Source organism: Drosophila innubila (assembly GCF_004354385.1).
Source record: "Drosophila innubila isolate TH190305 chromosome 3L unlocalized genomic scaffold, UK_Dinn_1.0 0_D_3L, whole genome shotgun sequence".
NCBI classification, from domain to species: domain Eukaryota; kingdom Metazoa; phylum Arthropoda; class Insecta; order Diptera; family Drosophilidae; genus Drosophila; species Drosophila innubila.
In genome coordinates this window covers 5,640,529-5,655,222 of record NW_022995376.1, presented here as the reverse complement: position 1 = coordinate 5,655,222, position 14,694 = coordinate 5,640,529, and the positions used below count along the sequence as shown (strand labels likewise).

The window sequence follows — 14,694 nt, the reverse complement described above, 5'->3', positions numbered from 1 at the left end:
TGCAGCAAGTTCTTAAATGCAAAATTCGACAAAAATGAAAAATTTTAAATATTGTGCAGAATGGTCTTTTATTTGTATTCCAGAAGATTTATATTTAAGTGAGCTCCTGAAAGTATGCACCACTTTTTTTAACGACTCTCACTGCCAATGTTAGTGAGCAGGTGCAGAAAGAACAAAGGTCTCTTTCTGCATAGTGCAAGCGTTTGTAAGTATGTGTGATAGTGCAGCTGATGAAATTTCCCATTACGGTCAGTTTATCCGCAAAAGTCTTGATGGCAGCACGCGCAGAATCTAAGCAAATTCCCACGGTGGGAGTACTTTGCATCGACATTGCCAGTAAACTGATTGAGATTTATCCAGATGAGGCACATTACAGTTACATTGCCGCCTCTTATGTTAAGTGCTTGGAATCAGCAGGAGCTTTTGTGGTGCCAATTTGGTGAGCTTAATATATTGCATCTAATTGTAAATGCTGTAAAATTATTATATTTGAAAGATCAATAAAAACATTGATTACAGTCTTGGTTTCTTGAGACTGAATTTGAAAGAATAAGTTATTTTGATGAACTCGAATGTAAGGTTAGTTGTCCTCAACTTTCCACAAGTAGAAGTTGTCAAGTACAATGCATGATAAAAATTCATATTAATTCAAGATATCGAGAAGACTTATAATATATATATAGATAAAGACAATAATGTTATTTAATTTAATATTATTTAATTAACTGATTTCTACCAAACTTAAAATACAAAAAATAAAACAATGAGGACAAAATGAAACCATATTATTTGTTAATTTACTTGTGTGTATTTAATGCATTTACTTTAGGCACTCTAAGACTTAGCAAGCTGATTTTTTTTTGTCAAATGGTTAGTTCTTTTTCGGAAAAATGTACACTCATTTAAGCTCCCTCCTCATCAAAATAATATTGTCAATGTGCATTTTTTTTACATTAAATTTCACTAGAATTTAAACGAATTTAAGATGAAATTCATTAAAAAATTGAAGCTCCTTAGCTTTATATGCCATTTTGAGTTTATGCATGCAACATTAAAATGCATTTTTCGATATATATAGTCTCTAAAACTATGAGTCAACATCATATCGTCTTAATATTAAAATTGTTGGTTTTGATGCTCTACTGCTATGATGGATTTTAACGAAATATTAATATTGATTGAAAATATTTCCTTGAGACTATTAGACAATACAAGAAAACAGGGTATCAGCTAGTTTATCAGCGTCTTTTAGATATAACACTTTCACTTTTAATTGCCAAAAGAAAGCAATTAAATAAATGATTCTAAAACATTTTTTTTTTAAATATGATATGCTTGTGAGCTAGTGCCAAAACAAAAAATAAATTTTTTTTTTATTATACATTGTATTTTTGTTATTTTTGGCCAATTGCTTGTTTAGATATAAAATCACGTACTGAGTCGATCATTTATGAAAGGCGTGTTAATGCGAATTGCCGACAGCGAATAATTTATTGCAAATAATTATACGAAATGCATGAAAATCTGCTTGAGGTGCAGGGAAAGGAGATGGAAAAGAGGGAGACGAAGGTGGTGAATACTCCGCACATTGGCGTCATGTGCATTGATATAGCACAATCGTTGGAGAACCATTTGGGGTCTGGATTTTGGCATAGTTATTTGCCGGTCTCGTACGTTAAGCAGTTGGAATCGGTGGGCGCAGTCGTCATACCCATTTGGTGAGTGACTGACCGATTGCATAAACAACATCACCTTGAAATCTTTTCGAGTGAGCGAACAGGGGAAAACAACGAATGCAGTTGGCTAAATGCCAAAAGTGCCGGGCAACAATTGAAATTGTTTGTTTATTGCAATTTATTTTCATTTTCATTTTCATTGTAGGATCGGCCGCAAACTTGACTATTATAAGGCCATACTCAGCCAGGTGAATGGTGTGCTCCTTCCCGGCGGTGCTGTGTGTTTGGATGAGGAGGAAGCCAAGCAGTATCCCAACTTGACCAATGATTGTGTGGCCGCCGCTCGAATTATCTATGAGCTGGTTATGGAGAGAAATGCGGCTGGCGAATACTTTCCATTATATGGCACCTGTCTGGGCTTTCAGCTGATCATGATCAATGCGGCCAAGGATAAGGAAGTGCGCACCAAATGCTTCAAGTCCAAATTTAAAGCATTGCCACTGCATTTGAGCAAGAATTATGAAGAGTCGGTGCTATTTAAAGAACTGCCAGAGGAATTGGCCAAGGAGATGTCCAGTCAACCATTTGCCTGTCATCAGCATGCTTATTGCATCACAGAGAGCGACCTGCATCGCTTTAAACTGCACGAGGATTGGCATGTGCTGGCCACACAGCAGGATGACGAGGGAGAGGAAGGACGCGGATTCATTACGCTCATCGAGCATCGCAAATTTCCGATCTTTGGCTCACAGTTTCATCCGGAAAGAGCAGCCTACGAGCAGCTACTTGTCAGCACGGACACCTGCCGTGAGGCACACACATCCATCTGCATCGAGTTGGCCCAGTATTTTGCCAGGACCTTTGTGAATGCCTGTCGCCGCAACAACAACAACTTTGCCAGTGTCGAGTTGTTGACTCGTCACTTGATCTGCAACTGGCAGCCCATTTTTACCGGCAAGTTCCCCAAATCCCATTGGCTGCAGTGTTACATGTTCGACAAGCACGTGGATTATCCGGCGGAATAAATTTCAATTTTTTTTTTATACCATAAATTTTGTATTTCTCATGGACAGGCCCAATTAACTACTTTTTTTTATGCATTTGTCAATTTATTGGCATCAAAAAAATTGCTGCTAATAATAATCTCATTTCGAATAGCAATAGTAGTGCTAATAAATTTGAAATTTCACATGTGTTCAAACAAGTAGTGCCAATCAAAAAATGCATAAAATTAATTAACATTTCAAAGAATTTATAATTCTTCTTTTATTAATTTATTATTTAATGTTACAAATTTTAAATAATATTTGGATAAATGGCTTTAAGCTTAATGTGATAATATAATATATAAAAGTTTTTAGCTTAATAAAATATTTTTTATTTTTAACAAAAAACAATATTTCTGAATATTTAAAATTTTTATTTTCTATCTTACAGCAATTTTGAAGTGAATAAACAAGAAATCCATTTTCCTGAGTGTTAAATTACATTTGTCGCTTTCAAAAATTTAAAAACGATTTAAACTTAATAAAATAATTTAAATTTTTATTAAAAACAGTATTTCTGAATATTTAAATTTTTTATTTTCCATCTTGCAGCAATTTTAAAGTGAAGTGAAGAAAGAAAATTTAAAGTGTGTTAAATTACATTTACTGCTTTCAAAAACTTAAAAACGCTTCCAACTTAATAAATTAAATTAAGTTAACTTGTATTTTCTATCTTGCAGCAATTTTAAAAGAAATAAAAAAGAAAGTTAATTTCCTGAGTGTTGAACTTCATTTGTTGCTTTCAAAAACTAAAAAACGCCTTAAACTTAATAAAATAATTTTAAATTATATTGAAAAACAATATATATGAATATTTAAGTTTTTTATATTGTATTTTGGAGCAATTTTAAAGTGAATAAATAAGAAATAAAATGTTAAATTACATTTGCGGCTTTCAAAAACTTAAAAACGCTTTCAACTTAACAAAATAAATTGATTTATTATTTAATAAAACAATATTTCTGAATATTTAAATTTTTTACTTTCCATCTTGCAGCAATTTTAAAGTGAATAAATTAAAAAGAAAATTTCCTGAGTGTTAAATTACATTTGCCGCTTTCAAAAATTTCCATTCCTGGTATTTTTCTGCTTTGCCGCTTTTCGCATGCAAATTTTCGTGTAGCTTTTGCCTCCTGAAGGAGGCTCGTCGCCTGTAAGGGAATTGGGGGAAAGGGAAGGGAGTGTTTTGAGGTGTGAGGCTCTTGTGTGTGTAATTAGGCCCCGTTCCCAGTGCGCATTTGTCTGGCGCGTGTTTTTCTGTAGCAGAGCATACACACACACACACACACACACACACACACACACACACTTATCACACATACCTGCCATCGAAAGTAATACAAATAATTGTCAGCCGTCTGTGGTTGTTGTTGCCTCGCTTACTTGGCCACGTTTTATTGTTGTTGCTCCTTTGACTTGGCCATTATTGTTTTGGCCAGGACGAGACAGTATTGTTGTGCGAAGACACGTATTTATGTGTGTGGCGGGCTTTTTATATTTCCTAATCTGAATGGAGACGAGCACACGTATTCAGGGAATTTTAGTTTTGTGCCGCTGATAGCGTCAACGTCGTCTAGCGGCAAGGACAAGGCTTTAATATCACTCATACGACGCGTGCACCCAAAGCGAATGTGGCATTTGACGCTTCCTTTGATGCGGTCAACTTGGCAAAGTGTGTGTGTGTGTGTGTGTGTGTATATATTAGGCACTGCTCATTTAACCCGTCTACTTATAGTCGGAAAAATTGCCGGTCTTAATGTCCTTGTGCCCATTTTGCATACACACACACACTGCCGCACAAAAGTAAAGGTTCACAGGCGAGCATATTTTAAAATACACTCAAAGTAAGCCGCTGTGCGTGTGTGTGTGTGTGTAGCATGCAACACTTACCACAATAAACTTACACACACATATACGTGTATTTACATACAGAGATACCCTCCTTTTTTAATGACGTCATAGGCGCTCGCTGCAAAATTTGAGCACAGCCTGAAAACCGAAACTGAAACTAAAACTGAAACTGAGTCTGTGTGTCGCTTTCAACCTTTTACCTCCCCCCTCCCCCTTTCGGATTGCCTCGCCTGCTCAAGCAGCTCTTAACCTAGTTGGCGTGCATTGAACCAGCCTCTCTCTCACACGCACAGTTCCTCTCCCTCTCTCTCTTTCTCCCTCTCTCTTACTTTCTCTCTCTTCCTTGCTCTTGCGCAGCTGCGACTCTCGGGCTGCAACTGCAATTGGAAGCTCACAACGTTCATTGAACTGCCTGCAAGGACATTGCAGTCACTAACACACACACACACACACACGCCGGCACACACACACTTGCTTGACACTTTTGCCCGGTTATGAAACAACAATAAAATTGCCCTCTTCCCTTCCTTCCTCCCTGCTGTCGCAGTCTGAGGCGCAGACGAACAATTTGCGCCGATTTGGCATTTAACTGCAGTTGAAGGATGCGACCCACTGTGACGACAGTGGGAGAAGGATGCTCTCCAAAAGGATGCAACTGCTAACCTTTCTCGTTTCGCTTTTCCAAGGCGACGAACCGTAAACGAGTCGACTTGCCACTTGCCTCTTGCCACATTGATACGTTCGCGAACCTTCGTTCAATTTGCGCCTTTATTTTCTGTTGCCTACTTTTGAGGGCATACACTTATGACCAATTATGTTCGGTTGACATTCGTGTGAACATGTGAGACTGAGCTTAAAATAAAACTGACATTTAGTAGCATAAACTTATAACGTCGTCATTTTTGCCGCTGGAAGGTCAGAGAACAAAGCGACATTATTTGCAAAAACAAAGCAAAACAAAACAAAAACCGAAGGCATCGCTTATAGCAACACTTGCAGCGCTTTACAACACTGACACCGCTCGGCAAACAAATGTATTTAGGTTAAGCCCATCTCAGTGAGATTCAATGCGGTCTTAGGTATTTGTATCCTCGTCCTTAATGGGCCATATCCTGCACATTAATCAGCGTCGCACTGGAAACGAGTTTTGGGTCAAGTGAGTCTCATGTGGCTTGAGTTCGACGCGTCTGACCTTTTGCCACAGTTGCAGCTAGGGATGGGTATTAAAAATTATAAAAAAAAAAACAAGTTGAAAATACCGATAATATATATTATTTAAATATGGCGCAGCCTAATTAACTAAATAAATTTAAATAGAAAAACACAAATATCTAAACAATGTTTTAAAAAAATTATGGTTTAAAGTTTGGTCTGTAGAGGGTTATAAAGATAGGATCAGATTATACATAATTTTTGTCATAATATTTTTTTAATCATATTTTTTTTATATAATTAATTTTTGAGTTATATTATTAATTTTTAATATTTTTACAACAATTGGTCATGTATCCCAATGAAAACCAAAACGTTGTTTACTTAAGAACAGTTGCTCTGAATCGATATAATATCGATATCAGTACATTCATAACCCATCCCTAGTATCAGACACCCGTTGAGGATCCATGTGCCGTGTTGCCACATCCTTTTGGCCTTCCTTTGTTGTCACACTTGGCTCCTCTCGAAATTGTTGCAATTGTTAGCGTGCTTTTATGTTTTTGTACAAGGCTGTGTCGTCCTTTGCCTCACCGATTTTCGCATTCAAATTAGTTGCATGCACTATTTATAGGCAACATGCGATGCACAAATAGATTAGGAGGAAGGGAAGGGGGCAGCTGTCCATTTGCTTTGAATATTATGCAAGCCACGCGATGGCCGCGAACCGACACAATGTCGCCTTCTGTTTCGGTGTTTATTATTAATACAAAGTCCAATGCGCCAGCCATGTGCACAGGGATGTGACAAAGGATGGGGTTAATCTAATGCATCTATAAATAGACCATTCACCACCAAATCGTGTCACATAATCAAGGCAGCTGCGTCACATTGCGAATATCTATTGAGTTATGTGCAAGCCACATGACGTATACGCAATGTGTGACATCTCGCTTGATGAACAATCATTAATGCGGTGCTGCTGTCTGTGGTTTTTGCAGTAACCTGCTCGTAAATTGTTTAATTTCACTACTGTCTGCTCTGGCCCCCCTCCCGCTGGTATGTTCACCCCTTTTGGCTGTGACGCTGCAAATGTTTCTAGAATGAATTGTACAAGGATGCGTTGCAGTCGACAAGCGTCAACGTTGCCGACAGCCCTGACCCAGTTAGCGCAATTCGCCGCCACACACACACACCCAAATACACACACACACACACACACATGTATAGATATATATACAGGCAGATAACGACGTCACAATTGAACCTTCAGCGTTTCAGCGTGTGGTCAACTCAATAAACCCGCCGTGTGCTGGCGTTTTAAAAAGCCGCCTTACGTGAGCATATCTACAATATTTTTACACTGAATTCCTTCCTTCTCTTCCTTCTTTGCCCCTTTTTGTTACTGCTTCCTCTGTGCGTATACGCCATAAACTTATTATCGAAATCAATTGAAAATCGCAGTCAACTTGCTGCCAATAAAAATGCCATTTCGAACCTTTTTTTTGCCGCGCTCATATCCTTGCACTTTAGCTAATTGAAGAATTGCGTCATCTTTCAACTTCTTAAAGAAATCAACAGTTTAGTGGGCAAAAAAAGCTCAGAATTGTTATTTAATAATTTATGCATATTTAAAGGCAGCAAAAATAGTTTAAATATTGATCTGAAGTTCGGTTTTTAATATATAAGTAAATTTCTTAATAAATAACTTTAATAAAGAATCAAGAAAAAATTATAATTAGTTAAATAATACATTTTATATTATTAATTGTTTTTAAAACAGAATTTAAATTTTTGTAATATTTTTAAATTATTATTGAAAAAATTGCATAAATATTTAAATAAAAAAAATATATATATATTTCATACAATATATTTCATAATAAAAATTAAAAAAATTGTATTTACTTTCTCTGAGTACCTGCAATAAATAAAGAAAACATATCTCCAACTGGCTGACAGTTTTCTAATTACAAATATCACACACAAGGACCTTGACTCTCCTCTGACTGAGACTGACCCAGTGTGAGTTCCCTCGATGATGACCAGTTGACAGCATGTGTGATGTCCTTGCGAACCGTGTGAGGAATGAAAATCACGTTAGCTTCGGTGGTTGCCTCTTGTGTGGTTTCCCGTGGGTTTCGTCAGCGTCAACACGGCAAATGAGGTCGAGGTCGTTGCTGGAAGCTTCCGGCCAATTATGAATGAAATCCTTTAAGGACAACGACGCCAAACAGGAGCAGCGGCACAATTATGTTCGTCAACATGGGATACAGACGAAAAGTGGGTAAGTGGGTGAGTAGGTAAGTGGTTAAGTGGGTGAGTGGGTGAGCGGGTGAGTGGGTGAGTAGCCCGGCGTTGTCCGGTGCGTTGAAGGCCAGACAAAGGATGCGCGCGCTTCTCGTCTGACGTATGACCTGATCAAGGATGCTGCAATGGCATCCACAACAACAACGACAACTAACCCGACAATTTGTACGTCATCGACAAGACGCTGCGTTGTCCTCCAGTTGAAGCGTTAACCTTCGCCCGGCTGCATTTTGTGAATGAATGCAAGCTGGATGAGTTGAGGGTTAACTGTCTCAGCCTGCTGTTCCCTAACTCTCCAATTCTGCTCCCCTCTCTCTCTCTCTCTCTATCTTCTCGCTACCTCTTAATTTCCTTTCGGTTGTTGTCAATGCTACTCAAAGGGATACAATTAATTAGGGACGTCCCTGGTCCTGTTCCTAATCGTGTTATTAAAGTTTATGTGACTCCAGCTCTCTCCCCCTCTCTCCCTTTTACTTTGTCGCTCTCCCTCGCTCGCTCGCTCTGAGTGCAAACGAGTATTGTCACTTAACGTTTTCGTTGCCTACTTTTATGCGCTGACCTCTCGTCATGTTCATGTCACGTAGACTGCGCAGTTCATTAGGAGCAATGCCAGCTAATGTGGTCGCAATGAGCACCATGTTTTGGACCCTACAACATGTTGAATAATGCCTTGTCATGCATTCCAAATAAGAAACATGAGAGATGCTTTCCACTAAATATACCAATACTTTTCTTTAAAAGTAAGCTATGCATTTTCACCATAATTGACAACATTTAGGTGTATTCTACAAATGTATAACAGCGTTTAAGCAAGCTAAAAGATATTGTTGTCGTTCCTGAAAAAAAGAAACCATTAAATCTCTAAAAAAAATTAAATTTTTGACATTTTAGAAACAGCAACAATTCGAACGTTTGTTTTCAATAATATTTCTCATCAAAATCTCTTGAGATTTCTGGAACACACCTGATTACGGTTGTTATAAATGTACTCACAATATAATGAGTAATTTAAAGTTATACTTTTGACCTACACTAAAAATAAAATTCATCAGATTTGTATTTAAAATCTGTTTATTAACTACATTTTTTAAAAACTATGTTAAGTGTTATTTCGGTACTTTTAATTTCAAACTTTGAATATTTCTGCAATAAAAATGTTTTATTAATATTTTTAGAATCTCAGCTGATAGCAAATTATATACATATATATATTTTTTATTAAATTTTCATTTGTCACTTCATACCTTCTTCTCTGATTCATGTGCTGTCTCATTTTAGACCGATCCCCCCGAGCTTAGCCAATTTTTGTGCTTTTTCTTAGCCTGTTTGGATGCATAGTAAATATTGGTTCTAAATGTAGACATTTTGTTTTGCCTATTGACTTCAATTACCGACACATTGTGCATATTTTATGAGCTGTCCGTAAGCCGGGAGAGAGGCGGAGGGATGGCCAATAGGGAACAAGTAGCATTGGCATAATTTATTATTTACTTAGTTCATGTCACTCTCTTGAGTTGGATTTGCGTGCAGGTCCTTTTTTCCACGTTTATCAAGTGTGTAACACACACATGCTAACCGAGCTCTGCTGTGTCTCGTATTTGGGTCAAAGTACGAATTAGCATGCAAGTTGGGTGATTTGTTCGTTTAACGTGACGTATACGTAACTTTGCTTACAGATATTCTTAGCTCTCCATTGTGTCTCGTGGCGTGAAGTGGCTTCAATTTGAGGCAATAAGCGAAGATTTGATGCTCGCGTGGCAGCTAAAAATAGCAGTTGGTTAAACAACGAGCACTCGAAATATTTATTAAACGCAGCTACCCAAAAACAACTCAGACTACCCCTGTGATTCCCCCCTCCGCAAAGTATGCAGCAATATTTTTCAAATGAAATTACAACCGAGTGCCATTAAAAGCGACGGAAACAACCGTAAAGATAACAAGTATGAGAAGACGTAATAAAAAAATGCCTCAAAAAAATAACAGAAAGAAATATGAAGCAAGGTGAAGCAGTAGTATGATAAAGGTAAACAATGTACTAACAAATATTGACATAAGCGTTAAGGTAAGAGGCAAAAACAAACTTAAAAACACATGAACATATCATTCATTCGTGATGACACCGGAAATATTCCAACTGGGTACAAGCAAAAGTCATCAGAGAATGCGTCGTCTATTACTTTCTTATTATTAATATTTTTGTTGTGCCTTAGTTATGGGCAAAAGAAGATTAATTATTGTGCTGTACTTTGTGCCTTTTTTTTTGCCTCTCTCTCTGTGTTCCCTTTGGTTGCTTGGCGCGTGAAACAAATTAACGCGGCCTGCATCGTAAAAATGCCTTTCGACGGGTGTCGAGAGTTTTCAGTGGCTTTGGGCGATCCATTAGCTGAAAGTAGACCCCTCGGCATCGTTTCGAATGTGCACAGAAATAATGTTTGCCCAGCCAAAATTAGTCGTTTATTAATAACCAACAAAGTTTCAGTTGGTTTCATCATATGATATGGGAACATTTACAGAGAATTGTTAAGCGACAACGGAGGATAAATATAAATAGACAAATTGCCAAAAATAGCTGCAAAAAAACAAAAAGCGGAGGCAAACTTAATTAAATGTTGTGGCAGTTGTACAAGCGGCATTAACCAAAACAAACAGAAATTAAAAGGCAACAGGAGAAGTGGAAATAAAAGAAAGGGAGCAAAGCAAACTTGAAGCCACGGAGTCGAGTTTGTTTTGAGGCGCAAAACTGACTACGTGACTGCGGTCGCCTTTGGAAATATTATACACAATTGTTATTTTCCATTCGAGTGATTTGCCAACGAGCCAACGAGCCAACGGGTCGTATGCGCAACAGAGGCAACATTAGCAAGGGCTATAAAAATCACGCATACGACTAGTTGCCGGGCAACATTTGGATGCTTACATTTGTCGTCTGTCAGTTGAGGTTCATAAACTGTCAACGCGAATTGGGTCAACGATAACTATTTTTGGTACACACCCCTCTGCCCCCTCCCCTAAATAGACACACCCTCAGGCGTATATAGAAAAGTATACAAATTGGTACTTTTGATGTGTTCTTGTCATTGGCTTTTCGACATTCGACTTTTTGGCTCTTCTTTGACGTATTTTATCAACTATTTGTCTCTGACTTGATGGGGCTATTAGGACATTTGATTGGCTGTCTAGCTCGCTAATTTGTGACGTTTAAATGGAGATTAAGTGCTACTCATACACTGCGTATACGCAATGCGTCCGAGTTAATTGTTATCTGTGGTTGGGAGATGATCTGTATTGCCAGACATTAAATTCACTGTTTTAGTATATTTATTAGGTAATTATTTCCATATCAGTTCGTCTGCTTATTCAGTTGGAATAATGTTAATCAAATCAGACCCCAGACGTCTACGACAGGCCTCTTCACTTGTTATAAATTCAATGCAAGCATTTCAAATTTCATAAATTTCCATATAAATTTTATGGCGTTTGCCTGGCAACAACCATATCATCCATCCATATCGATATCCATCAGTAACGTATAAAAAATGAATAAAAAAAAGTCCAACAAAATTAATGGCTTTGCAATCGGTGACCTACTTTTTGATGCTTGCTCCCTCTCTTTCCCCTTTCCTTTTCCCACTGCTGACAGTCGGGTGTAAGCAGCAAATAATCAGGCATAGATTGAGTATTGAAATTGTAGCCTAGTGCGTATACGCAATGTAATAGAGTGCGTATACGCCATGTGATATTGATGATTTTGTCCAATTCAATAGCTAAAATTAGCCTTGATTCATTCTAATTGCCAATGTTGCTATTTCTGGCAACTTTTCCGACCATTTCCAAGTGGGCCAGTCATCATTAGGCATAACAAGTTCTGAAATTAATATACATTTTTATGTAGAAACTTCGTCCTGGGAATAAAGATAACGAAACGCATAACGATTTCTGGTGTAAATTATTTCATTTATTGAACTGGCTTCTGTGTGAGAAATTTCTCGTAAATCTTCAGTTAATCGGAAGAGTGTTACAAGTATTTTTTTTGGTAAATAGTTAACTTACGATTAAGTATATATTGTATATATATTTGTTAATGTCTCATTATAATCTGCTGTATATAATCAATTGTATTGCTTATTTGCCATTTGTATTTATGTATTGTATGCACGATATAGATGCTTGATCTGTAAACGAGACTATTTGTATATGTGGTTTATATATTCTTTATAAGTATATATTTAATATAATCAGTTTGGAATTTCAATATTTGGTTATCTCATTATTTCCATATATCATTTTGTATCTATATTTATTTAAAGCCCTGCGACTGGAGTGCTGTGCGAAATAATTGAATAAAAAATGTACCAAGTGAATCTTAACTAAACGTAGTATTTTAAACATAGTTGAAGACTTAAACTAACTATATTTAGAGAACTGCCTGACGAATTTTGATCCCATTACAGCAAATGAATTGATTACGTATATGGAACGAGTGTTCCAAAGTAATTATAAGTATTTAAGAGTATATTTAATTTTTATTTTCGAATTTTGATCTATTCATGGGATAAAGGCACGAATGTACAATAATGTATTATAAGTAATATTAATAAATACTTAAGTTATAAGCTACCAATTCTATTTAACTTCAATTTAATACAAAAATCTGTGTTTTTTTTATTTTTCTTTTTTAAACTTCCCTTGACAGTCTTTTGTTATGGATGCTGAACCGAAAAGCGCCGTGTGGAATGCTTATATATCTTTAATCTCTAAGTGCTTAAGTCTTGGAAACTTACTTAACCATTTTCTACATGCTTGAAATGAGTTTGAGTTTTGCATTTTTTTATTTTTTGTTTTTTTTTTTTGTTGCCGCGCGGATATGAAAAGATTATTGTATCACAGATTTCGAAATGAATATTGTGATGTGATGGCAAAATTTTGGGGGGAAAAGCTACTCGTATATGGTTATATATCTAGCTAGTTTTAGCTGAACTATTAAATGGCTAGAACGTTGCTACATGAGCTTATGTGAAGTATGTATGTTTATGAAGCTAGGCTGCAAAATTATCCTAAATCGAAACTTTAAAATCGTTTCTTTTCATTTTTTTCTTAAAAAAAATAATGGTTTGGTGCAAAAAGAAATAATTTGTTCTCATTATTTGAGACTTTTTTAAAAATTATAAATTCATAAATTATAATTAAGACTCTTAATAAAATTAGCAAATAATTTTAAAATATAATTTTATAGGAATACGAAATTGTGAAAAGAATTAGGAACTATAGAGACTTTTTTAAAAATTATGAATTCATAAATTATAACTAAAACTCTTTAGAAAATAAGAAATATATAATTAAAACTAATTTTATAGCAATACAAAATTGTGAAAAAATTAAGAACTATTAAGAAAATAAAGTATTTGTTGTATTAAGTTTCTTTCATGATCTTTGAATTCACATTTTTATGTGATTTTAAAATGTTTAAATATTATCCAAGTATTATTTAATAAGTATTTAAATAAGTAATACATTTTCTAATGAAAAGTAATAAATTTTCCAATGAAAAATGTAAGCAATTGAGTTAATAAAAATGTATAAATAAATAATAATTTTGTGGCTTGTAGCCTTGTTGGGGAACGTTGAATCCTGTCTAGCGTCTAGCGTCTGGCGTATTGACAACAAACGGAGCTGCGAGGCACACGTTGAGTCGGCAGACCGGACATGCCCTTAAGATATGTATAGGAGACGGGCTGACGTAGAATGCGTTGTGGTGGCGGCTTTGATTTGCTCTTTGTTGTTGTTGTTGTTGTTGTTGTTGTTGTGGTGTTCGAAGTGGAGGTCGTTGAGGAGCAGGTTGATGTGGAGCAGGCGCTGCAGCTGCTGCTTGATTTGGAGGCCAATCTATGTCGTTGATGCAGCTCGACTGTCGATGCCGATTTCAGTGCCGATTTCAATGGCAACGATGTGCCAGTTGCCTGGTTAAGTGGTGCTGCTGATTGTGGTGGTGCTGGTGCTGGTGGTGGTGGTGAGGGACCGCTGCAGGAGAGCGAGCGTGAGGTCAGCGAGAGACTCTCGAAGGCGCGTCGCAGCGATGAAGTTGACCGGCGATGCAATCGTGAAAAGCTCGTGCGGCTCAACGATTTACGTTTGCCATGTTGCAGTTGTTGTTGCTGTTGCTGTTGATGTTTCTCTTGCAGCTGCAACTGCTGCTGCTGCTGCTCAAGTTGCTGCTCTTCAATGTCTATGGTGCTGCTGGTTTCACTCGAGGCACAGGACATTAAATCCAGACGTGCCGCTGCCAAACCACGTCCCGCTGTCACCGACGATGAATACGAATCGGTCGATGAACTATTTGCATCCTCCTCCTGCTGGCAGGCGGCTGGAAGGCTGCCCTGCCCAACCTGAACTAGGTCATCACTTGACCTCAGGCCAAAGCGTCGGCTCAGCTGCTGAAAGAAGCCCATATTGCGTTCATATCGAGGCGTTGGCGAGATGCTCAAACTGCTGCAGGGCGAGTGACCGCCCAGGGATGAGCCTGATGTGGTGGGCTCCAGTTCCAGCAGCCATTTTTTGGTGCAACTTCCAGCTGCATTGTTGTTGTTGTAGTTGCCATTGCGCTCCTCCGGCTCCGCCGATGGCTGCAGTTCGTCCGCAAAGCAGACATGTGGTGTGCTCAT

At 37.4% G+C, this 14,694-nt stretch overlaps 2 protein-coding genes across 3 annotated transcripts; one reads left to right on the top strand and one right to left on the bottom strand.

Annotated features, from left to right (window-relative positions):
- The first annotated feature begins 272 nt into the window (after positions 1–272).
- On the top strand, positions 273–2,728 carry LOC117787284 (gamma-glutamyl hydrolase). 2 transcript variants are annotated; one of them, XM_034625773.1, is made up of 2 exons: positions 273–439; positions 1,882–2,728. In XM_034625773.1, exons 1-2 carry the CDS (start codon positions 273–275, stop codon positions 2,699–2,701), a joined length of 987 nt encoding a protein of 328 aa, XP_034481664.1. In that variant the 3' UTR covers positions 2,702–2,728. The 2 variants fall into 2 exon arrangements, with proteins under 2 accessions (XP_034481664.1, XP_034481663.1); XM_034625772.1 differs by lacking the exon at positions 273–439 and adding an exon at positions 1,390–1,718.
- Positions 2,729–13,674: 10,946 nt separating this feature from the next.
- On the bottom strand, positions 13,675–14,694 carry LOC117786923 (uncharacterized protein DDB_G0271670). Its single transcript, XM_034625344.1, has one exon. The coding sequence runs from the start codon at positions 14,692–14,694 to the stop codon at positions 13,675–13,677; it is 1,020 nt and encodes a 339-aa protein (XP_034481235.1).